The sequence below is a fragment of the Hyla sarda genome, chromosome 3, assembly GCF_029499605.1.
Source record: "Hyla sarda isolate aHylSar1 chromosome 3, aHylSar1.hap1, whole genome shotgun sequence".
NCBI lineage: Eukaryota > Metazoa > Chordata > Amphibia > Anura > Hylidae > Hyla > Hyla sarda.
This window is the reverse complement of record NC_079191.1, coordinates 365,219,855-365,246,128: the sequence shown is the minus strand read 5'-3', so window position 1 is coordinate 365,246,128 and position 26,274 is coordinate 365,219,855. Positions and strand designations below refer to the sequence as shown.

Sequence of the window (26,274 nt, the reverse complement as noted above, 5' to 3'; positions counted from 1 at the left end):
GAATGTACAGGGTACATTCACATGGGCGGGTTTACAGTGGGTTTCCTTCAAGGAAACTTACTGTGAACCCCTGCCTGTGTGAATGTACCCTAAAAACACTACACTACACTAACAAATAATAAAAAGTAAAACACTACACTTACACCCCCTTACACGTCGCCCCCCCCCCAATAAAAATGAAAAACGTCTCATACGGCAGTGTTTCCTAAACGGCGCCTCCAGCTGTTGCAAAACCGCAACTCCCAGTGTTGCCGGACAGCCATAGACTGTCCTGGCAGGCTGGGAGTCTTGCAACAGCTGGAGGTACCCTGTTTGGGAAACACTGCTGTAGGGTTTTGTTGGAGACAAGCCCCATCCTTGTAACCGGGTCCACCCCTATTGCAAATTCCTAATTTAGGCCTCAAATGCACATGGCGCTCTCTCACTTCAGAACCCTGTCGTATTTCAAGGCAACAGTTTAGGGCCACATATGGGGTATCTCCGTACTCGGGAGAAATTACGTTACAAATTTTGGGGGGATTTTACTCCCATTACCCTTTGTAGAAATGGTAAATTTGGGGAAAAAACTGCACTTTAGTGAAAAATTTTTTTTTTTATTTACACATCCGAATTTAACGAAAAGTTGTCAATCATCTATGGGGTGTAAAGGCTCAGCGGACCCCTTGTTACGTGCCTTAAGGGGTGTAGTTTCCAAAATAGTATGCCATGTGGGTTTTTTTCTGCTGTTCTGGCACCATAGGGGCTTCCTAAATGTGACATGCCCCCAAAAACCATTTCAGCAAAATTCACTCTCCAAAATCCCATTGTAGCTCCTTCCCTTCTGAACCCTCTACTGCGCCCACCGAACACTAGACATACACATATGAGGTATTTCCTTACTCGAGAGAAATTGGGTTACAAATTTTGGTGGGCTTTTTCTCCTATTACCCCTTGTAAAATTTCAAAAACTGGGTCTACAAGAACATGCGAGTGTAAAAAATGAAGATTTTGAATTTTCTCCTTCACTTTGCTGCTATTCCTGTGAAACACCTAAAGGGTTAACAAACTTACTGACTGTCATTTTGAATACTTTGAGGGGTGCAGTTTTTATAATGGGGTCATTTATGGGGTATTTCTAATATGAAGGCCCTTCAAATCCACTTCAAAACTGAACTGGTCCCTGAAAAATTCCAATTTTTAAAATTTTGTGAAGAATTGGTAGATTGCTTCTGAACTTCGAAGCCCTCTAATGTCTTCCAAAAGTAAAAACATCTCAACTTTATGATTCACACATAAAATAGACATATTTGCCCTCATTTATCATTGTAGTGTAAGTGAAGCATTTTCTACACCTTTTTTGTGTGCTGGTGATGTGTAGGAGCACCAAATGTATTAAATGGTCACAGAGCATTTGATACATTTTGTGCAGGTCACATTTTCTGAAATTTCTCTCTTCACATACACCAAAAAGCTACGCCAGGTCTGGGATGGTGTCGTTTTAGACACTTTTCAGTGGCTTTGCGCCTTTTTTGCGCCTTTTTACAAAAAGGCGCAGTTCATAAATTTCAGTCCTCGGCATACGCTGAATTGAAAAGCGTGTACTGCTACTCCAAAACATCTGGAATGACTAAAATATTCTACCACCAAAAGGCGCAAAATAACACACAGTGCGCCAAAATAGCGCCTTTTGTACAGAGAAAAAAAGGTGTAAACTCATTGATAAATGTCGGCCATTGTATTTGTGAATCAGTATATAATTTATTTGGAATGTCTGTTTTCCTTACAAGCAGAGAGCTTCAAAGTTAGAAAAATGTCGAAATGATGCAAGTATCGACAAAAATTTACCACTAACATAAAGTAGAATATGTCACGAAAAAACAATCTCGGAATCAGAATGAAAAGTAAAAGCATTCCAGAGTTATTAATGCTTGAAGTGACAGTGGTCAGAATTGCATAAAATGCTCCCGTCCTTAAGGTTATAATAGGCTCCGTCCCCAAGGAGTTAAAAAGCTGTGTATCTTACCTTTCTTCTTGCTCCCATAGTGCAATTTCCCAGCAGTAGAAAGTGGGCGTTTCCCAGCAGGCATGACATCACTGAAGCCTGCTGGGGGACCACTTTCGCTCTCACGTGGTTGCAGTGCTGGGATGAATAGAAGACCTCAGGCTCTGTGCATCTTTCAGTCTGTGTTGGTATCAATGAGGCTCTCCTGCAGGTTTCAGGCTGTGCAGCTTTCTGTGAGAATCTGTGGAGCTTTCACTTTCTGTGCAGCTGTCAATCAAGCTCAGTGCAGAGAAACACTTCCTCAGTATGGACTCCTGCCAGGCCGGGAGGAGACCAAACTCACTGTATTATATGTGGCAGGGAACAGAACAGAGACGCCTAGTGGCTGTTTTTTAGATTACATTTTTTAAACATGTTTATGTTGATAATTTTAAAAGCAAGTGAATGGGAAAGTGTCTGCTAATTACACCAAAGTTTGTGGGACTGTTAATTTCCACCATTTACCCAAGGAGCTGTGCTTCTGAAAAATGTCTATCTATATGTATGTGTATGTATATATATATATATATATATATATATATATATATATATAGCAACAGAAGAATGCAGCAGCACACTGCCAGCACAAGGATATAGGTGCAACATGAATATGTAGTTAAAACATGGAGAGCTATACAGCTATGGTGTAATAGATGCAAATGTGAAACTATGAAATAGTGAGGCACTTAGCTCGCAAATTTGTCTCCGCCGGCGGTCAAATAGCTTGGACCGTCCCACCGCGATAAGGTAGCCTCCTGGGACGGACCCTACACTGTGAATATGCCTCTGTGTGAACAGTTCAGTAAGCATGGCAGGGTCTGGAACATCCAAGCCACCTTATATACACACCTGATAGAGGTGGGTGGGGTGCAAGGCCAACATGGAGGTAGCCACTCCCCCGTATGTGCAATACAGACAAAGAATAAGTCAGCCAGCACTTTAGTTGATACCAAACTATTATATGGACCTGGCCTACAGGTGCACGCTACTAGGCTAGATATACAGCAACAGAAGAATGCAGCAGCACACTGCCAGCACAAGGATATAGGTGCAACATGAATATGCAGTTAAAACATGGAGAGCTATACAGCTATGGTGTAATAGATGCAAATGTGAAACTATGAAATAGTGAGGCACTTAGCTCGCAAATTTGTCTCCGCCCAGCAATTATCTGATTAATAAACAATGGCTGTTAGCTACGCCGATTTAAAAGGTCCTTTAAAGCAAATCTGTCCTCACCCAAATAGCATATGACCTAATGATAGTGTTATGCTGTCTCTGTGTCTTTATTATGTAGAAAAATGCATTTTTATGCAATGCTATATAGTTGGGCATAGAGAGGCATGCCCTAGGCCTGCAATGCCTCTGTTCAAAAAAATCCCCACATTCCGGCACCATGATGGACAGGTTAAGCTCTGCTTACGGTGCTGAGCCCAGCTAAAACCTTGTGCCAGTGGGGTTTCCCAACCAGGGTGCCTCCAGCTGTTGCAAAACTACAGCTCCCAGCATGCCCGGGTTTCTCCAGCTGTTGCAAAACTACAACTCCCAGCATGCCAGGACAGCCAAAGGCTGTCCGGGCATGCTGGGAGTTGTAGTTTTGCAACAGCTGGAGGCACTCTGGCATGCTGGGAGTTGTAGTTTTGTACCAGCTGGAGGCACCCTGGTTGGGAAACACTGCCTTGTGCATTCATCGTACATGCGTTTTACTGCACAGGTGCTGTGAGGGAGTAAAGCCAATTCCTAACTCGGCACACTCGCTGCGCCTGTGCCACAATGCATACATGAGACCTCTCCCTGGGCTGTCGTTCTGCTGCCATGTGCATCTGTTCTTAGAAATCTGGGATGTCAAATGGTTTTTGGGACCTGCAGAGGGGGATCCTAAAAGGTAAAATGCTTTTACAGTATTGTCATTTTTGGGGACTGCTTGGTGGACGTAACAATAACAGGTTATAAATAGTTAAATGTTTGTAATGAATTCAACAGAGACACATGTACAAATACCTTGAGACTGCAATAATATGGTACTTATCTCATTTTTATTTTTGACAATATTTTTTTCTGTTTGTTACTTGCATTACAGCTGGATGTATTAGAATACATACATGAACATGAATATGTACATGGTGATATTAAAGCAGGAAATATTCTACTTCACACTTCAAATACCAACAAGGTAACCAGTGTTTAGTTTGTACTTTGTAGCTATTGTTTGGAAGCAATATTGGGGGAGATATCTAGTTATATTGGCACATCAACACAATGTGGACTGCATACTGAGTGACTACTTTGAGAGCCTTTGTTCATGCTCGGTGACGTATTAGACATCTTACCACTGCGCCTGCTAGCCACTTGCCCCTGCTTATAAACCCCAGTCTTATGTTGATGCTCTGTTGCTTTGGGCTTCTATAAAGGGGTTATCCAGTAGTATATAATTGATGGAGTTATCCAGTACTTATCAGCTGCTGTATGTCCTGGAGGAAGTTGTGCAGTTTTCCAATGTGACACAATGCTTTCTGCTGCCACCTCTGTCCATGTCTGGAACTGTTCAGAGTAAATCCCTCCTAGTTTTTCCTGGAATACCCCTTTCTGGGCTTTTTATTTATGCTGTACAAAAAGGCTATTCAATTAGGCATTGTTAACATTGCCGTTGTGTTCTGTCCCATTGTGGGTCGGTTCGGCTTTTAAATTTTTTTTTTTGCACCCAGAACCACCCCAAAATGAGTCTGAGCACAACTGACACCACCGGGTCTGACTTGTATGGGGTTCTTCTGGGATCCGGTATTTTACTGTAGTTTAGCGGAGAAAAAAAATAATGCATGCACTATGTTTTATTGTTCCAATGGACTGGCCGACAGAGCTGCATATGAAATGTCCCTATCCCAAATGGCACACAGTAAACTTAAAGGGGTGCAGTCATACATGTTCAGTGGGGCAAAAAAGTATTTAGTCAGCCACATTTGTGCAAGTTCTCTCACTTAAAAAAATGAGTCCTGTAATTTTCATCATAGGTATACCTCAACTATGAGAGACATACATTTTTAAAGAATTTATTTGCAAATTATGGTGGAAAATAAGTATTTGGTCAATAACAAAAGTTCATCTCAATACTTTGTTATATATCCTTTGTTGGCAGTGACAGAGGTCAATTGTTTTCTGTAAGTCTTCACAAGGTTTTCACACACTGTTGCTGGTATTTTTGCCCATTCCTCCATGTAGATCTCCTCTAGAGCAGTGATGTTTTGGGGCTGTCGCTGGGCAACACAGACTTTCAACTCCCTCCAAAGGTTTTCTATGGGGTTGAGATCTGGAGACTGGCTAGGCCACTCCAGGACCTTGAAATTCTTCTTACAAAGCCACTCCTTCGTTGCCCAAGCAGTGTGTTTGGGATCTTTGTCATGCTGAAAGAGCCAGCCACGTTTCATCTTCAATGCCCTTGCTGATGGAAGGAGGTTTTCTCTCAGAATCTCACAATACATGGCCCATTCAATCTTTCCTTTACACGGATCAGTCGTCCTGGTCCCTTAGCAGAAAAACAGCCCCAAAGCATGATGTTTCCACCCCCGCTTCGCAGCAGGTATGATGTTCTTTGGATGCAACTCGGCATTCTTTCTTCTCCAAACACGATGAGTTGAGTTTTTACCAAAAAGTTCTACTTTGGTTTCATCTGACCACATGACTTCCTCCCAATCCTCTACTGGATCATCCAAATGCTCTCTAGCAAATGTCAGACAGGCCCGGACATGTACTGGCTTAAGCAGGGGACACGTCTGGCACAGGTAGGATTTGAGTCCTGGCATCGTAGTGTGTTACTGATGATAGCCTTTGTTACTTTGGTTCCAGCTCTCTACAGGTCATTCACTAGGTCCCGCCTTGTGGTTCTGGGATTTTTGCTCACCGTTCTTGAGATCATTCTGACACCACTGGGTGACATTCGTCAGTATATCCTTATATGAAGGACATACCAGAGCCCACGCACCTGTGAGGCCATGCACCTGTATTAGCCAACTTAGGTGGGGCTTGCAGCCTGTCTCCCTCCTCCCATTGTATGTGTGCTTTGCCACGCTGGAGGGTACCTGGGAGAAGGCTATGAGTCGGCCTAATACTGCCGTAATTGCCCACAGGCCCCTGTTTTGCTTATCACGCACAGGTAGGTTTAACGTTAGGTCCCGTGCCATTTGAGAAACCTTGGCGTTGGTGTGCGGGCTCTGGTATGTTCTTCATATAAGGATATACTGGCGAATGTATCAATTTTAACATCAGTGTTGAGGGATAGCCAATGTCATTGTATACATCTACCACAGTAGTGCACCCATATTCCTGTATTGTATTATTCTAATTGTTACACATCCACACCGTTTATCTGGTGTAGGATTCTATTGTGGCACTTGTAGTCCGCTGCAGGCATCCTCCATTGTATGCATTTTTATGCTGGGGATCGCCCCTAGCAACGGACTACAAGGGCAGGATCTGCTCCCCCAGTATTTGAGACCCCATTTTTTGTTGTTGGTTTGTAGGTGACCAAATACTTATTTTCCACCATAGTTTGCAAATTAATTATTTTAAAAATCAGACAATGTGATTTTATAGATATTTTTTTTTCTCATTCTGTCTCTCGTAGTTGAGGTATACCTATGATGAGAATTACAGGCCTCTCTCATCTTTTTAAGTGGGAGAACTTGCACCGTTGGTGGCTGACGAAATACTTTTTTTTGCCCCACTCTACGTGTTTACCAGCTGTTCCTTGCTTTATCATTTCTTATGTTTTTCCTTTATGAACTCTTTGATTATAAGATTGTGTTAATAATGGTGTAAACCAGATGACTGACATTCAGCTTTGCATGAGAAATTGTTCGGCTAAAAAAAAAAAATGCTCTGACATATTTAAGTGGCATTAGGTATTTCTGCAGCTCCTAAATTTAAGGCTGACTCACTCATTTTCTGTGTTTTATCCGTTCCTGGGCTTTATTTGGTGCGATACACAAGTCTATTTTTAGCTGAAGTGCTATTTCCCAAGTTTCCAGGCGCTAGCTTCATTCCCTGGATTCTTTCAGTGGTTGAAAGTGTTATGCAGATTAGCATAGATTAACAAATATGACTCTCATAAAACATGTTGCAGAGTATAATGCTATTGGTTTGCTTACAATGGGGGATGATTTATTTTCAAGCAGGAAAACCATGCACTGCTATTTTAACATGTTTTAACATATTTTAGCAAATAAAATGAGCTGCTTTGAATATGCAGCTGCTATGGAGATTTGAATTGGAATGAAAACATTGGCTTTTTTTTATTGGCTTTATCGTTTTTGACTCCTTTTCACATTTTGTCTATTGTGCAGTCAGCAGCACACCCAGTAGTAAATAGTGTTTTTTTTTTTTTATATAAACACAGGTAGGCATTTTCTATGGACTAATCTAAAGACATTGTATGTGGTAAACACTGATTAACCTCATAAACACTGATGCATTTTTTTTTTTTTTTACCCCATTGAGCACAGCAAATTTATATTATCTTTTTATAGAAAGATTACAAGAATTCTGACACAGTCTGCAGCGGTGTACGGAGTCCACACGGATGTTTATAGACGTACATATGCATTAGAAACAGAGATTGCATTACACTTCTAAAATGTTTTTCTTTTAAAGGCAGATTTCCATATTGTTTAACAAAAAAAAACATTAGGGCAGAGTTTCCCAACCAGGGTGCCTCCAGCTGTTGCAAAACTACAACTCCCAGCATGCCCGGACAGCCTTTGGCTGTCCGGGCATGCTGGGAGTTGTAGTTTTGCAACAGCTGGAGGCGCTATGGTTGGGGAAACTCTGCCCTAAAGGTGTTTAAAATTGGAAAATATATAAATACTATATCCCTGTCAACCGCTAAAATAAAAAAATAAAAGGTTTTCTGAGGTGAAACAGGGAAAAAAAACTACAACCTGCTAAGACGTAAAAATAACAAAATACACTATACTCACCTCTCTTTTCCTTATGCAGTCCAGCAAGGTCACTCCAGTGCTTCCTGTTGCCTCTGTTTACTTCACTAGATGACATGGACTCCTGATAACATTCTGAACCCTACTGCTGAGACCAGTGACGGGCTGCAATGGCGTCAGACTTTCATTACAAGAACAGGGACCGTGAATCAGCCAGGGAAGTAAATAGACTCACTGGAAGCACCAGAGTGACATTTCTGGGCTAAGAAAGCAGAAGATACCGTAGGTCAGTATAGTGTTTTTTTTTTATTAATTATTATTATTATTTTTTTTTACCCCCCAGCAGGATGTATTTTTTTTTTTTTTATCTCTCTAAGGCTGGGTTCACACCACTTTTTTGAAATACAGTTCTCGTATACATTTTCAATACGGAACCGTATTGAAAATTGTATCCATTGACTCTTTTGCATCCTCTCTTTTGCATCCTGTAAGGTTTTGTCAGTTTTTTTTCCTGTACCCAAAACCGTAGCCTACCTTGTTGAAACGTATACGTTTTTTTTTTTTGTTTTTTTTTAACATGGGAGTCAATGGGAACTGTACAGAACCGTATGTGCGTACAGTCCCATCTGGTTTTCACCATACGGTTTTTGACTTTGCACAGTTTTTTTTTTTTTCTTTTTGGACTTTTAATCAAACAAGTGAAACTGTATTCATAATGAAGTGAAAAAATGTATACATTTTTTTTTCTTAAAAAACTGATGCAACCGGACATAATTTTTCAAACCGTACACATGTTTTGATACAGTTTAGTCACGTTTTGAGGAATCCATTTTTATTTTATTTTTTTCAAAAACTGTATTGCAAAAACAGCCTGAGATAACTCCTTTACTCCGTGTCTGGGGTTATTCTTATTATTCAAAAACAAAAAAAAAAACCCTACCCAAATCTGCCACTGCTGTTTCGATATTCAATATTATATTCAATATTCGCCAGATCCCTACTGATCTCCTCTTCCTACTCCTGTCTCAACACACAAGGACGGAATCAGTAAGTGGTTATTAGCAGGGTGAGCGATTTTTATGGTAGTGGCGGGGACTGGACAAATGAGCAATGTTTTTTACCAGTTTAATGCTGCATATAAATAGACCAAAAAAGAGGGAGAAAGTAGGTGTGTGGTAAGAAACAATAGATAGCCATTGTAACACCCTCCCTTATAGTAGATAGCCCCTATTACAGATATGACTCCCAAATTAACAAAAATCCATAGGAGTCATTTAGAAAGAATAAAAGACAGTTTTATTGATATGCACTAAAATCGGGAACACCCATATAGAGGCAAACAATGCATCAAAAAAAGCGGCAAAACCGGATACCCTGCAAGTCCGGCGGCAATGGGGGGGGGGGGGGGGTGTATTATATGCAATATATTAATTGTACAACATATATAGACACAGACACTCCCAGACGAAGGTCAGCGTGCCAAAACGCGCGTTGGAGTGGCTGCATCCCGGTCCCTGCAATTACCTTGCGACCCTCGTGTCCTTTGTGGGTATGATATACTTGTTTGCTATACTATGCACTTTACTCTTGACATGTAGCATATACATGTTTGTTCACAGCACCTTATTATTGTATATACTCGAGTATAAGCCGAGTTTTTCAGCACGATTTTTCGTGCTGCAAACACCCCCCTCGGCTTATACTCGAGTGAACTCTCCGCCCTCAGTGGTCTTCAATCTGCGGACCTCCAGATGTTTCAAAACTACAACTCCCAGCATGCTCGGACAGCCAATGGCTGTCCGGGCATGCTGGGAGTCGTAGTTTTGAAACATCTGGAGGTCCGCAGGTTGAAGACCACTGTTCAGACATTGAGAGGTGGTGATGATGAAGGGGAAGGGGGGGGGATGATGGCAGATGGTGATGAGGAAGGGGGGGGTGGGATGATGACAGGGGGATGATGACCGGCAGTGATGATGAAGGGGGGGATGATGACCGGCAGTGATGATGAAGGGGGGGATGATGACAGGGTAATGATGAAGGGGGGGATGATGACAGGCGGTGATGATGAAGGGGGGATGATGACAGGGTGTTAATGATGGGGGTCTGGATGATGACAGGGGGGATGATGTATTTCCCACCCTAGGCTTATAGTCGAGTCAATAACTTTTTTTTTTTTTTTTTTTTTTTTTTTTTTTTTTTTTTCCCTGGGTTTTTGGGGTGAAATTAGGGGCCTCGGCTTATATTCGGGTCAGCTTATACTCGAGTATATACGGTAGCTTGCATTCTGCACTTTATATATTGTACTCTCTACTGTATATAGTTGGATGTCACTGAGGAAAACCAGCAGCATAAGCGCTTATTAAAAGCAGGTTGTCCGACAGGATTTATTTTATAAGTTTTTGCAGCATTTAACTGGAGAACAAAAAGCAAAAAGCCATAGGAGTCATTTAGAAAGAATAAAATACAGTTTTATTGATATGCACTAAAATCAGGCACACACGTATAGAGGAAGACAATGCATCAAAAAAAGCGGCAAAACCGGATACTCTGCAAATTTGGTGGCAATGGGGAGGTATTATATGCAATATATTAATGGTACAACCTATATAGACACAGACACCAATTTATACAAAATTGATGTCTTCCTCTATACGTGTGTGCCTTATTTTAGTGCATATCAATAAAACTGTCTTTTATTCTTTCTAAATGACTCCTATGGCTTTTTGTTCTCCAGTTTAATGCTGCAAAAACTTATAAAATAAATCCTGCCGGACAACCTGCTTTTAATAAGCGCTTATGCTGCTGGTTTTCCTCAGCGACATCCAACAAGAAGGTTTCCACTTTGGTCAGTCCCTGCTTGTTAGATGGGTCCCTTGATAAGGAGTACATAAAGTGTATCCTACCTGGGACCCCAAGTAATTAACTGTAATCTGTGGGGAAGCCTTGCAGGAAGTGTTTACCTGCAGCACCCCTGCAGGGGAAGTTTAAAGGGGTTCTCTGGTGGAAAACCTTTTTTTTCAAGTGAATTAGTGGCAGAAAGTAAAAAAATATTTCTATTTAAAAATCTTAATCCTTCTAGTACTTATCAGCTGCTGTATGCTTCAGAGGAAATTGTATAGTTTTTTCTGTATGAACACAGTGCTCTCTGCTGACACCTCTGTCCATGTCAGGAACTGTTAAGAGCAGGAGATGTTTGCTATGGGGATTTGCTCCTTTTCTGGACAGTTCCTAAAATGGACAGAGGTGTTAGCAGAGAGCACTGTGGTCAGACAGAAAATAAATTCAAAAAGAAAAGAACTTCCTGTGGAGCATACAGCAGCTGATAAGTACTGGAAGGATTAAGATTTTTAAATAGAAGTAATTTACAAATCTGTTTAACTTTTGGGCACCAGTTGATAAAAAAAAAAGTTTTCCACCGGTCGTGGCTGTGACAAGTGGATCCCCCTCTGCGGGGACTATTTACCCTAAAAGAGCTCTTATAAAGGGACTGTCTAGCTGGAAAAAAAAAACTTAAGCTTAAAGGGGTACTCTGCTAGAAAAAAATCTTCTCCCCTATCCATAGGGGAAAAGATGTCTGATCACGGGGGTTCCGCCGCTAGGGACCCCACGATCTCTGGGCCAGCAGTGTTGGCATCCAGAACACTGAAGCTTGGAGCTTCTGTGACCTCGATGTCATGCCACGCCCCCTCCATTCATGTCTGTGCAGTAGCTGTCACGCCTCCTCCCATAGACATGAATGTAGGGGGCGTGGCGACTGTAGTGGCCAGTCATCTGACACGGAGCAGAGTTCGCTCCGTGCATTGGATGACTGAAGTGCCGCAGCGGAGATCGCGATAAGAGGTTTTCCAGCGGAGTACCCCTTTAAGGGTTGAACTTTATGTGAAAAGAAGATTGTGTAGTTTTTAGCCTTTTTTTTATACTGATAAAAAGAAAGTTAAAACATGGCTTTAAATGCAAAAATACCCTTTGGAAACAAATCTATTAAATTCTAATTTATGGGTTATGTTTGGCTTTCTATTATTATTTTACTACCTCTCACACCGTACAACCATGGCTTTGTGGGTAGAAAATGACAAACTTTACAAACCTTTTATACAATTAAACGGAATGTTCTAATCGGATAAAGTGTCTTAGTGAAATGCGAGAGCTTCTAAGATATAAACCGAGAGGACACATAAAAGACACATTGCAGTTTATGATGTGTAGATACCCACCTGGAGAGATGAAAACTTGGGAGATAAAAAAAGAGAAAAAACTGAAAAATGGCTAAATTCAGAAACAAGATATGACTATGATGGGAAGGATTTAAAGTGGAAGGGTAACTGTTATAGCCCCCACATGTGCATATTTTATCTTGAGGCACCATTTGGCTTAATAAAATGTAGATCAAAGCTTGTCCTTAACCTGTAAGTTTCTTAAGGCTTAATTATAAAGGTTATACTTTCAGAGGACAAAAGCATTATTCATTTATCTCTTCTCGTCTTCCAGGTTTATCTTGCAGATTATGGACTTTCTTACAGATACTGGCCCAATGGGAAACACAAAGAATATAAAGAAGACCCAAGAAAATGCCACAATGGGACAATTGAGTTTACCAGCAGAGATGCTCACAAGGGGGTTGGTATGTTCCTTTTTATTATTATTACTGTATGAGTAGTTAATTAAAAGAATATATAATGTGTAAAGTGAACAGGGATCTTTTACAGTAGCATTCTTCCATGCATAACTTATTCTGCAGTTTACACTGTATATTATCATGATTTAGCTGGACGTAACCGCAGTGCTTTATACCTGTTTGCACACAAGGTGAAGTGAATGGGGAAGTACAAATCTGGCAACAATAAGCTTTTAAATAGTTTCACATTAAATTCCTGTTCATACAGTTATTTGCTATACTTTTTTTTTAGTGTCATTGTCATTTAAAAAAAAAAAAAAAAAAAACTTTTGCCGCGTCACTGAGACATGGAAAAAGTTTTGGGGTCTGGATGTTTAGACCCCCCCCCCCGGTCACTAGAAGGGTGAAGCACTCAGATTAATGCTTCTCTTGTCACTGCAGGAGGAGCCGGTTTCCTGAAGGGAGGGGAGAGATCAGGAGAGAAGCACTAAGCTGAACTTTTCTGCCAAATCGTTCTAGTGATCATGGTACCCACACTTTCTCTGTGACATGTCAAAAGTGTTTTTTAAAGGATGGTGATTCTTTAAAGTTTAATAAACAGTAGCTCTCTAAACTCCTCTTGAGCATCCAGCATCCAAAAGGTCATGATCCGATGAAAAATAATGGGGGAGCTTTATCAAAACCGGTGGAGAGAAAAGTTGTCCAGTTGCCAATACCAACCAATCAGATTGCTACTTTCATTTTTAGAGGCATTGTTAAAAATTAAAGAAGCAATTTGATTGGTTGCTATGGTTGACTGGTCAACTTTTCCTCTACACAGGTTTCGATAAATCTCTTCTAATATGTTAATTCTTATTCAAACTGTACAATGCGTTTCTGGGCCAGTTGTACCTCATAATCAGGTACCAAATGAAGACCCACCTAGAAACGTGTAACGTGGATTTCACAGTAATAAGCATATTGTTATTCATCTGATGGTGACAAGTTTGATTCCTTGGTTGAGAGGAGTTTGCTTATTACTCATGCTTTAAGCATTGGGAGCAGCTGCAGCTGTGGATAATCTACCCATCATTTTCTATGTATCATACCTGATGATTGGTAATCCACATATCACTCACCTATACTGAATGACTCTGCACAAGGGGCATTCTTTATTGTGTGTTTGTTTTACACACTTTACAATTTGGCTCTTAGCATGTATTTTGATCATTTAGATGGCTCTTACATATTATATCCATACAACAAAAGACTCTTGGGCCTAACTAGGAAAATCTACTTGGTATACTTTAGTATTTTGTGAATGTTTTTGCCTTTGTACAGTAGATAAATCTTAAAATACACATTCACATATTTGCAAAACAACACAAAGTGAAGGCAATGGTCTCCTTATATATTGCACGTTCATTGCTCCTTTGTAAGCCCTAAAGAAAATAATATGTGCACCTGGATCCATCTGATGGACCATGTTGTGATATGATGGATAGAGATGAGCGAAGTTACAGTAATTTGATTTGTCACGAACTTCTCGGCTCGGCGGTTGCTGACTTTAGCCTGCATAAATTAGGAGACTCCAGCCCACCGGAGCACCTGAAAGCTGAACTAATTTATGCAAACTAAAGTCAGCAACTGCCGTGTGTCTGTCCATTTTGATGTAAACAATCCAGCTGCATAATGCACTAATCTTCCTAGCAAATCTGAAGGAACTACCAATGGAGGCTCCAAACTATGAGCATAGTGTAAGCCAGTGCGGTCTGTCAAACTGATAGTGACCATAATAGACAGATCCAGTCCTGCCATCATGGTTTCTATACCTTTTTATATCATTTGATGGATTTTTTCAGTTTTTCTGGCATCACACAGTGTCAGAAAAGTGTGGCCAGGGGACCACTGGGCACCTGGGCCGCAGCAGCTCTCTCCTCTTATGTCAGGTCCTCTACTAGATCTCATCGATTGCAGCCCTTTATGGATTGCACTGCCAATATGTGTTGTGGAGCATGGGCAGAATGTCTAAGGCTGGGTTCACATTTTCCCAATACGGGACTGCATACAGCTGGGGGGAGCTAAAACCGGGCGCTCCCGTATCCCTGCCGTATGCTGCCCGTATGTAATGTATTTCAATGAGCCGGTAGTCAACCGCGGTTTTAGGTACGGTAGAAAACCGCATACAGGCAAAAATGAGAAGACCGGTTCACTCCGGTCGGCTCATTGAAACACATTACATACGGGCAGGGATACGGGAGCGACCAGTTTTAGCTCCCCCCAGCCATATGCGGTCCCGTATTGGAAAAAACGTGATGTGAACCCAGCCTGATAGGTAGACAGTCGCCATATGAACTGCACTTCAAGAACTAGTAGCATGTGTATCGCATGTTGATATTTGCAGTATTCTTCTGAGTAGATCATAGAGATGTGTAACAGAGATTTTTAATACAGCAGAGTCAAGTTTATCATTATGCACTTTCTATCTAAATCTGTTGATTTGATGTAATTTATTGAGTTATCATGGGGCTAGAAAGAAACAGACAACAAAATTAGCTCTGCTACATATGTATATAATGAAAACGCCATTTTCATTGTGTTTACAGTAGTCTCTATTTTATTAATTTACCTCCATAATAATCTGCTCAGTAGTCACACAGAAGAGCAGGTGAGACCCCGTCTCCTCTTTCTTCATGCTCTCCTGCTGCTTACTGTGAATTTCATTTTCATGGTGGTAGCTGAGCGACAAACCTTAGTTTTTACCCAATGTAACCTTAGCCTTTTGTCTGACCAGCAACAATAAAGTGACCCTAACAGTCTAGTTCAGTCCGGATCAGATATTCTGCGCAGCTTGTTTGGTATAGTAACTTTGGCAGATTTCTGCATTTCTCCATCATTTCTTTGTGCACAATTTTTTTTCCTCCCACGGTGTTCTTTCTTCAAAATAATGAAAATACCTGAAGTGGCCCTGAAGCATTAAATAATCTTGATTCATTTTGATGAGGATACGTGGTTAAATCATGTACTTTTGAGATTTCTGAGAAAACATGGCAACCTTACAGAATGTTTACACTTTCTCATAAAGAAAACTTTTTTTATTTAGTTTTATAAAACACTAAAAAAGTTTGAACAAAGGGAATTATATTAGTATTTTTACCAATACTTTCCCTTTAATTTGGACCTCAGACTAGACACCATGTCATCCCTGAGCAGCTATAAATCTTGAAGGGGCTGCCTGGCTTAAAAAACTGAATGTCTTTTTTTAATCCCATAAGGGAATTTGATGTCAATAGAGGTGAGTCCCCCAGAACAGACTGCAGCTACAGAAAAAAGATCTAGAAAAAAGGGGATGAGAGAGACCGCTTCTTGGTGTATGAAGCTGCTTTCCCGCAGCGAAACGCGTTGCATCTTGGGAAATAAACCGCCTTGCTTTTACCTGATCTCCTTCCGTTTGTATCCTGCGCCACGTGGAGCCGGCGTTCTCCCTGAAGCCAGACCGATTGATCACCCTTGCAGCTAGAGAGAGGATATCTTGAGCTAGAGGACCCAGATAGCCTATTTGTTACACTAATAGCCCATTGATTTTGGTGGAATCTGTGTACTTCTTAGTTTGATCCTGTGGTGGCACTCTAGAGGCGTTAAGTACTTGTTGCTTAAGGGTAGGGTCACATATTACGTATACACAGAAATATACGCTCAAAATCTGCTGCGCAACGGAAAATACGCTGTGTTTGCTAATAACCAAACACGCTGTGCTTCTCCATGGCAGCCCTGTGTGCGCAGTGAGTTTTGGAGGCGGTCTCAGGGTGCCGACCTGACTGATGCAAGGGCCCACCTCCAAAACTTAGTGTACACACAGGGTGCCGTGGAGAAGACCTGCGTGTTTGCTCATAGGAGAATACTCAATACGCAATGTGTGACCCTACTCTAAGAGGTTTTACGAGCTAAAACCTATCCGCCAGTAGGCCAATAAATATCTGTTCAGCAGAGCCACTGTGACTGTTTGTATACCATAAATGGTGCCGGAAGCCTTTGCTCCATAGTGGTAGTGTCTGGTTACTGCGGCTCAGCTCCCATTGATGTAAATGATGGGATCTGAGTTAGGCTACTTTCACACTGCTGCTCAGCTCAGCTAAAGGGAGTTCCATTACAAAATGATGGGACTTGAGTGGAGAAAAAAATGACTACATGCCTGGTATTTTTCTCTACTCAACTCCTCCAAAATAATGGACACCTGACGGACCTCATGCAAAGTCAATGGGAACCATCGGGACCTGGTGGTGCCCATTGTGCTACAACTCGTTCAGGGTCTGTTAAGCGCAAAAAAAAAAATAAATAAATAAAAAAAAAAAAAAAAAGGGCCTAGCAGACCCTTAATGGGACGGAGCATAGCGGTAATATGAAATGAACTGGGCCCCAATGCAAAATCTGTAATTGGGTTCATGTCTACCATGTGCCATTTATACTTCTGGTGTCATACTACAACCTGAATGCAATAAGAGTAGTAGCGGTTTAGTTGTACTTTTATATAACTGGTTTTTTTTTATCAGACAGCAACTTTTTTTTTTTTTTACTGCAGCATATTTATAGCAGTGTCAGTGTTCTGTATAGTAAGAAATAGAAATTAAAAAGCTTCCCATTATTATGTGTGATGGGATACAGCATTGTGAAATGTATTAGTCAGTGTTTGTACAGGTCCTTGATATGATCTATGAGAAGGTCATAAAATGGGTCTGCGTTTAAAGGCATTCTAATCTTTCTTATAAATAAAGCTGCTGAGTCCTTAAATCTGAAAAATAAGTCACTTGGTAAAATAAATTTTGTCCCTCTTTTCCACTGTTCTCCAGTTCTGCATTCAGCATTGGTAACAATGGATGCGTTCTTTGGTTGCTATGGTAACACCCAGAAAGTTTTAAAAGCTGTAAGGGCACTTTTCCCTGTAGTCTGTATTAGGTATATTAGGTATATTTAGAGTTTATGGTGTAACACATTTTTTTTCCCCCTTAATAAAGACAGCCATATTACACAGCCTATGTGCATGAATCTGTAATATGCCGCCCATAACGTGCTATGCTGGTTTCCTGCACAAGCATTCACATTTGGCCTGGGCATGTAGATACAAGGCTAGAGCACAGAACTGGATACATGACATGGCTGATACATAATGACTAAAACTAGCCAAACACGTAAGATAAATGATTTTAGTGGAACCAGGCCACTGAACCTCCCCTGATAGTAGATGTTGGGAGGAGATCAGGATCGGGTAGTTGTGTTTTCAATGCCTGATCCTTTTTGTTCCCAGGGTTTCCGTCAGCGTCTTTCTCCCCATGGAGATTAGGACAGATATCGGTCTAAGGTTTATGGGCAACGTGATAAGTTACAAATTCAGAAAAGAAGGCTAAGGAAATTTTAGCTGCTTGACCTAATAAAAAAGTGCTGACATTTTATTATTTATTATTATTTTTATTACTATTATTATTCTTATAATTACTATTATTATTATATACTGTATTTGTTTTTGTTATTCATTGTTAGTTTTTTGTGTGTGTGTGTGTGTGTGTGGGGGGTGTTTTTTTTTTTTTTTTTTTTTACTTTAAAGGGGTACTCCGGCACAAAACATTTTATACTCTATCAAAAGCATAAGATGTTGGATCGTAGGGATCCTGCGGCTGGGGAGCCCTGCGATCGCCGTCATGGCACCCTGGTGATCCATGTACTGAGCAATCTCTGCTCTATGTCGGATGACAGGTGACTACAGCCGATGTGCTCCCTCCATTAAGGTCTATGGGAGGAGGCATGACTGCTAAGTACTAGCTGTCACACCCCCTCCCGTAGACATGACTGGAGGGGGTGTGGCGTGACGTCACGAACACGGGAGCTCCACGCTCCCGTGTTCCGGACGCTGCTGCCGTTGCACCGGAGTACCCCTTTAACCAAATCTGGGAATGGAATAAAGACTGAGATATCAAAATGTAAATTAAAAACAAAAAAAAAAATGCATTCCCTTGGAATTTAGTGGTAACATTTCTATTAATTCCCACACCGTTCAATTATTTATCCGGTACAGACATAACTGAAAGGAAAACGGTCATCCTGTTCACCCACACTTAACCCAATACACCAGGTTATAGTGCGGGTGAACAGGAGACCGATGCAGGGTCTCTGACTAATATACACACCTTCAGTCTGACGCCCGATCCCTCTGAAGATCGGCTTCTATCTGCGCTGCATTGGGCCCATCAGCTGGATTTGAATATTTATGGCCGTGGTCACGTGAGCGCTCAGTAGCCACAAGTGCTCACATGACCAGCGACCATATATATTCAAATCCAGCTGGTGTGCCCACCTTTAGCACGCAATTCAGTGCAGATAGAAGCCGATCTTCAGAGGGACCGGGCGTCAGACTGCAGGTATGTATATTAATCAGAGACCCCGCATCGGTCTCCTGTTCACCCGCACTATAACTCAGTGTATTGGGTTTAGTGTGGGTTAATGGGATGAAAGTTTCCCTTTTAAATGGCAGGGGTTGCTTATGTGCCAAAACATGTCCATATTTCGGCACGTTCGGGACATAAAAAACTCCCATTTGCCAATCTGGCTTGGAAATTCCATTGTAGCAGAGTACCACTGTAAAAAGCTACACATACCACACTACATTCAACTTGTTTTCTTGAATGAATCTAAGTGATTTGTGCAAAACAATTTTGTGACTTTTTGACACCTTGTGCAAACATTTGCGACAATTAACCACCACCAAAAAAAAAAAAAAATGGGTGAAACCATTGATAAGTTTCAGACTTTTTTGCTTGTTTTTATAGCAATCAGAGCCTATGATGGGAACTAGCTAGATGCTTTGTGAATGAGTTTAAGAAGACTTGGATTATTATTTTTTTTAATTATTTGTTGTTATGACAGTACAGCTTCTACATTAAAATTATTCAAAGTAATGATAATGGCCAAAAAAAATGAAAGATAAAACTTGTATCTAGTTCCTGAATCTCGCTCCTGCCAGGCGCACTCTGAATATTTGAAATATTGCATTTTTAAACTGTTCCTCTAGCCTTTCATATATTCTACTTACTTAAACTCACTTTGACGGTATTGGAAACACATTTCCAGCTAAATTACATACATAGTCCTTTTTATTGGATATTGATCGGCCTGCCTTGCATTCCCAGGCAGACTTAATTCAACAATTCCCTAATTAGTTAAAGTCATAACCTATGTCTTGTATTCATTTACCATTAATTAAACCTTAGTTGTTTATTACATTGCGGTCTCGATCCAACAGACAGCCACAGGAACTGAGGAAGAAGAGTCTGCGGACTGCCGTGGCACGGAAGGTCAACGCTCAGAATATATTGTATAAAGTTTTACTGTTGACAGAATGGCTAAGAATCAATGTGGTCAATGCAGCAATGCTTTCTCAGTTGCTCTGTCAGCAAGACAAAAAGTCAATTGAAATATTATACGTGAAGGAATATAATATATATATTTTTTTTAATGACCAGACTTGCAAAACTGTATTTTCCTTCTGACTACAGACCTGTTTTAAACCTCAGAATCATATTTTACATGAAGTATATAGGAATTTGACACTGCAGGCTTTTCACCCTGGTCGTTTCAATTGCTTTATAGCCTGTTGCTTTGTTCCTTTGTGTCCTAGTTGGTGTAAATGGCTACATATTATTGCTTTTTCTATTAAAAGGGCCATTGACTATGTAATGAACAAGGTCCTAGTAATTTGCCAGCAGTGTAGAAAACTGGAGTCGTTTTAATATCACCTATTAAGAAAAAAAAAATACATCTCGGTTTTTACCTTGTGAGACAATTGCAGGGCTCCACCGCCTCTTGTACTTAATAAAATGTAATATTTTAATTGAATGCGTTTTATTTTTTATAAAAATTTTCTGTATTTTTAATTTTTTTTTGTATATTGCGGGATCACAACCCTAACTGATAAAGGCTAGTACGTACACACATACATATGGTACATACAAGCTTAATGTAATAATAAAGTAATTTAATGATATTGACATTTTATAATAACTATCACAGTCCTAGAAATAGGCTGTTCACAAAAATAGATATAGATATTAGAACAATAAAGCTCATTTATCGATATGGTAAGAGCCGCCAAAGAGAGAAACTATAATTAAAAGATTTGCACCTTTTTCTGTGTGGCCCATATCAACAAGCCTATTTTTTCTGCAAGACCATTGAGCCTACGTTCATACTACGAAATTACCAAGTGGAATTCCACCAAAAATTCACTGCATGAATCTAACATTACTGTGAATGGGTTTCCTGTTGACCCATTCAGACTGTGGAAATTCTAATTCTGGATGCCAGTCCGCACAGACTGCATTACACAGCATGTCTCCTATGCACCAACAGACATATACACTTTTATAGTGTATAGTGCTGTGAGTTGAAACAAGGACAGGTTAAACCTGGTATTGTCTTGTTGTAGAGTTTTCTCTGAAGCCCCTTTTTGTTTTTTCAGACAGGTTTTCCTGGCATAAGTGCTAAATGGGATTATTATTATTTTAAAATTGCAATATTTCTTAGGGTAGGGTCACATGTAATGGATCTGCAGCGTATTTTACCCTGTGGATCTGCTGGTGGACCAACCCTATAGTGTGCTCCAGCTGTTCCCCCTGTGTCCTGCTGCCGCTACGAGCATCCACACAGGGACAAGCGAGTTGCTGTGCTCATGCATTTTGGCCCCTCCGCAATGTTTGAGTACACTGCAAGTGCGTGCATGCGGCAACTTGTAGGTCCCAGGTTGTCTTGCTTTTAGCTGCAGATTGCTGTTGCTAGCAGGACACGGGGGGGGGGGGGGGGGGAGGGAGGGACAGCTGGAGGCACAGCGGCAACATAAGAAATAGGATAAAGTGTATGCTGTTCAGTAGCATATTACACCACAATAATAGGAAAAAGTTTCCATATGCCAGGCCTTGGATCCTGACTGCCAATTGTGCCATATTTGGAAACAAGTGCCATGTTGCCTATACTAATAAAACTGGAGAAAGAGATCCTCAACATACCCAGCAGTGAAAGTGTCACTAAGATTGGGGAAGAATGGAGAAATAAATGACACGCTATCTGCAGCCTCATGTCTGTGAAGTACTGATGAATCCTCTTTGAGTGGCTCTGGAGATGGTTCCATTTATACAGGTAGAACTATAAATTCACAGGTGAACTGTGCTCCCATATTTTGCTGTGATTGTAGGGAATATATTTCAGTATCTCAGTCAGTATATATGTGGCATAGATGTTAGTCATTTAAAAGATAGCTATCACGCCCCCTCCCGTAGGCTTGCATTGAGGGGTGGAGGGTGACGTCACACGGGGGCAGAGGCGTGACGTCACACGCCGCCGGCCCTGCGGTCGCCGGTAATCAGACCCGGAGCGAACACGCTGATTACGGGGACTGATTACAAACGGGGTGCCGCGTGCATGATCCCTGGCGTCCCCAGCGGCGGGACTCCCGCGATCAGGCATCTTATCCCCTATCCTTTGGATAGGGGATAAGATGTGTAAGCACCGGAGTACCCCTTTAAGAGAACAGTCCAGCAAGGACAACTGCTGGTGAACAGGCTGCGGCACTTGAACAAGTGCTGCAGTCTCTTCAAACAACTGATTGATGTGGTGCCAGAAGTTGCACTCCCACGATTTAAAGAGGACCTGTGGCCAACCCCCCAAAAATGTGATTGAATTATCATTAACCCCTTAAGGACGACAGGTTTTTGCACTTTCGTTTTTTCTCCAAACCTTTTAAAAATCATAACCCTTTCATTTTTGCACCTAAAAATCCATATGATGGTTTATTTTTTAGTGCCACCAATTTTATTTTGCAGTGACATCAGTAATTTTACCCCAAAATTTAAGGGGAAACGGGAAAAAAAATCATTGTGCGACAAAATTGAAGAAAAAACACAATTTTGTAACTTTTGGGGGCTTCTGTTTCTACGCAGTACATTTTTCGGTAAAAATGACACCTTCTCTTTATTCTGTAGATCCATATGATTAAAATGATACCCAACTTATATAGGTTTGATTTTGTTGTACTTCTGGAAAAAATAACTACATGCAGGATAATTTATACGTTTAAAATTATCATCTTCTGACACCTATAACTTTTTTATTTTTCCGTGTATGGGGCGGTATGAGGGCTAATTTTTTGCGCCGTGATCTGAAGTTTTTATCGGTACCATTTTTGCATTGGATCTTACTTTTTGATCGCTTTTTATTCATTTTTTCATGATATAAAAACTGACCAAAAATACGTTATTTTGGACTTTGGAATTTTTTTGCGCGTATGCCATTGACCGTGCGGTTTTATTAATGATATATTTTTATAGTTCGGACATTTACACACGCGGCAATACCACATATGTTTATATTTATGTGTTTGTTTTTTTATTGGGAAAAGGGGGGTGATTTGGACTTTTATTAGGGAAAGGGTTAAATCATTTATTAACTTTTTTTTTTTTTTTTTTTTTTACACTTTTTTTTTTTTTGCAGTGTTATAGCTCCCATAGGGGGCTATAACACTGCACACACTTATCTTTTACACTGTTCACTGCAAAGCCATAGCTTTGCATTGATCAGTGTTATTGGCGGTCGATTGCTCAAGCCTGCATCTCAGGCTTGGTGCAATCAATCGCCGATCGGAGTTTGTCTGACATTTCAGAAAATCAGTCAGATGGGTGTGAACCTAATAATAAAAGTGGGAGTGAATATCAGGTGATGGCCAGGATTATACAGTCAGGGGGTGTGTACTAGACATACAGGCCCCTCAATGTACAGCATTCACACCCCTTGACTGTATAACCCCACCATTACCTGATATTCACTCCCATTATTATATTTAAGTACACGCCCATCTGACTGATTCCCTGAATTGTCAGACAATATAGAAACCCTCATATCTCAAACAGGTGGTCATATCAAGAAACTGTAAAATTCATTTTTTTTTTTTTAAAGCCGAGGAACGTGCTCTCGATTCACCCAAAGTGCAAGAAAAAGTGCAAACGTGTTACACTAAAAAAACGTGCACAAAGGATGCGGTCTATCGCAAGCCCTTCTCCGATAGGAGAGAGGCCCCCCAACAAACCTTACCTTTCGCCTCCGGACCAAAAGGTACCTGCGAGGTTCCAGGTTCGATGTCACTTTTCGCCGAAGCTACTAGGGGACCACAAATGCTCCCGGCATCCCCCTTGGCGTTAGCCAAGGTATCTGCCCGCAGAGCCGATAACGGTAGGTACCCTGCCAAAGCAGGAGTACCCGGGGTGTTTGCAGGGAGGTGCGGAACCTAATGGCCACACACACCTCCCCTAGACCGCCAGGAGGGACACCCAGAAGGGCTACCGCATCCTGACAAATCCTGTGAACACACAACACGCAAAAAGTGACACAGTGAGACAAAAAGAAATAAATAAGTGAATGTGTGCAGATATAAAATTTCTCTGATCCTAGCCAGAAGGCCGGGAATCAAGAGGGGAGTGCCACAAGGTGAAGAGATTATGGTGCCCGTGCTTCAACTCAGTGAGTCCATCCTCCTAGTGAGTTTCGGCATCTCGGGGTCGCCACTCCCCGAGGCACAAAAGTACCTCGGCTCTAGACCCTCTCAGCCTCATGGCGATACCCAGGGGAACAGGTCACATCGGGGCAGCCGTCGAGCTGATTCCTCAGAACCAGCCCCGGAAAGCCCTGGTACACCTGCATCCTCCATGCAGCACCCATCCCCACCAGCATGAAAACTGATAAGAACAGATACTACACTTGATCTTAGCCAAAAGGCCGAGAATTTTTTTTTTTGATTGAAAGAGCTTTATTTTCCGTTCAGTCATTACAAGTCATACAATAAATTACAGTCACACAAAGCATGACAGTACAATACACAGCAAAGGTTCCCTAAGCTATACATCGCACACCATGCTACTCTAACACTCAGCTCAATCCTGTAATAGAAAGGCACAAGAGATCGAAAAACAAAACAATACAATCTGTGATCGAGGTAGGGGTGTGGGTGACTATATGGGGGTGGGGAGGGGGCGGATCACAGGGCCAAACTGCTGGGCTGTATCTTCAGGGAGACATAGGAGAAGTAGAGGGGTCTTCACTCCTCTTCTTCCTCATCAACGGCCGGGCTGTCCAAGATGGAATAGTCTCTAAGCAGGTTCTTGATGAACCTGCGGCAGTCCCGGACGGACATGTTTTCCCTGTTGATCACGAGGCGGTTCCTGGCAAGCCACACTGCGTCCTTAAAACAGTTCATAAGGTGCCAGGCCTCCTGGATGGCCTCCACGTCGTGGGTCCCAGGGAACAGACCGTAAAGCACCGAATGGTACGATAGGCAGCTCCTGGGTACAGAGTCTCTGAGTTCATGTTCTAGGGCGTCCAACAGACCCTGTGCAAAGGGGCACTGCCAAAACACGTGGAAAGATGTTTCCTCCACGTAGGGGCACCGGGGGCAGTACCGGGTCTTGCACAGGTTGCGGGCATGCATGAATGACCTGAGAGAGAGACCTCCCTTGACGGCCATCCACGACAAGTCCTTGTGTCCATTGGTAAGCCGCTTTTGAGGCCACATTATTCCAAACTCTCTCTGCAGTGGCTGCGGGGAGTCCCGGAACCAGCTCGGTCAAGTCCTTAGCTCGGATGAGCTTGTGGATTGTCTTTGGCTTCCATAGGTCGGGTTTCAGTCCTTCCAGCTGGTGCTCCCTCGCATACCGGACAACATCCCCATAGAACCAGGGAGTGAATTTTTTTTTTTTTTTTTTATCTAAAGCCGAGGAACGTGCTCTCGATTCACCCAAAGTGCAAGAAAAAGTGCAAACGTGTTACACTAAAAAAAACATGCACAAAGGATGCGGTCTATCGGAAGCCCTTCTCCGATAGGAGAGAGGCCCCCCAACAAACCTTACCCTTCGCCTCCGGACCAAAAGGTACCTGCGAGGTTCCAGGTTCGATGTCCCTTTTCGCCGAAGCTACTAGGGGACCACAAATGCTCCCGGCATCCCCTTTGGCGTTAGCCAAGGTATCTGCCCGCAGAGCCGATAACTGTAGGTACCCTGCCAAAGCAGGAGTACCCGGGGTGTTTGCAGGGAGGTGCGGAACCTAATGGCCACACACACCTCCCCTAGACCGCCAGGAGGGACACCCAGAAGGGCTACCGCATCCTGACAAATCCTGTGAACACACAACACACAAAAAGTGACAGTGAGACAAAAAGAAATAAATAAGTGAATGTGTGCAGATATACTGCCCAGACATCCGGCCGGATCTATAAAAATTTCTCTGATCCTAGCCAGAAGGCCGGGATTCAAGAGCAGGAGTACCCGGGGTGTTTGCAGGGAGTGAATGGTGCTTGATCAGGGCAGCCGAAGATATCAATGACAGTAAAATCTCAGTTTTGGCCATGGGTCCTCTTCAATATTGATGACCTAGCTGAAGGAGAGGCCTTCCCTTCTTATTTTTGAGAAGTACAGATTACAGACTGCTGTAAATGACTGCCCATAGCAAGTGTGATCAGATTCTAGATAGTGCTAGCCATTTGGATTCCAGGATTACCTCTTTTATCTCTATAGCCATTTCCAGTACCGAGATATAAGCCTTTCAGTTATTATGCAAATTAGGCTGAAAAGCCCTGGGGGTGTTCTTCTGCACAGCAGAAGTCCAGGTTAGTCCGGCCCATGTCCTCTTTATCTAATGGCTATTAGTCA

The 26,274-nt window shown here is 41.8% G+C and overlaps 1 protein-coding gene and 1 pseudogene across 14 annotated transcripts in view; one reads left to right on the top strand and one right to left on the bottom strand.

The window, feature by feature from the left end:
• The window catches only part of VRK2 (VRK serine/threonine kinase 2), a 112,534-nt gene that overhangs the window by 29,874 nt on the left and 56,386 nt on the right, over positions 1-26,274 (top strand). For all 14 annotated transcript variants that reach the window (XR_008891552.1, XR_008891551.1, XM_056567709.1 and 11 more), the window contains 2 exons: positions 4,101-4,193; positions 12,436-12,568. Coding sequence is in view for 12 of the 14 variants with exons in the window: in XM_056567709.1 (XP_056423684.1) it covers positions 4,101-4,193; positions 12,436-12,568 (226 nt within the window). In the remaining 2 variants the exon portion in view is untranslated. The remainder of the gene's footprint in view (positions 1-4,100; positions 4,194-12,435; positions 12,569-26,274) is intronic.
• LOC130363262 (U2 spliceosomal RNA) lies at positions 24,202-24,361 on the bottom strand (annotated as a pseudogene).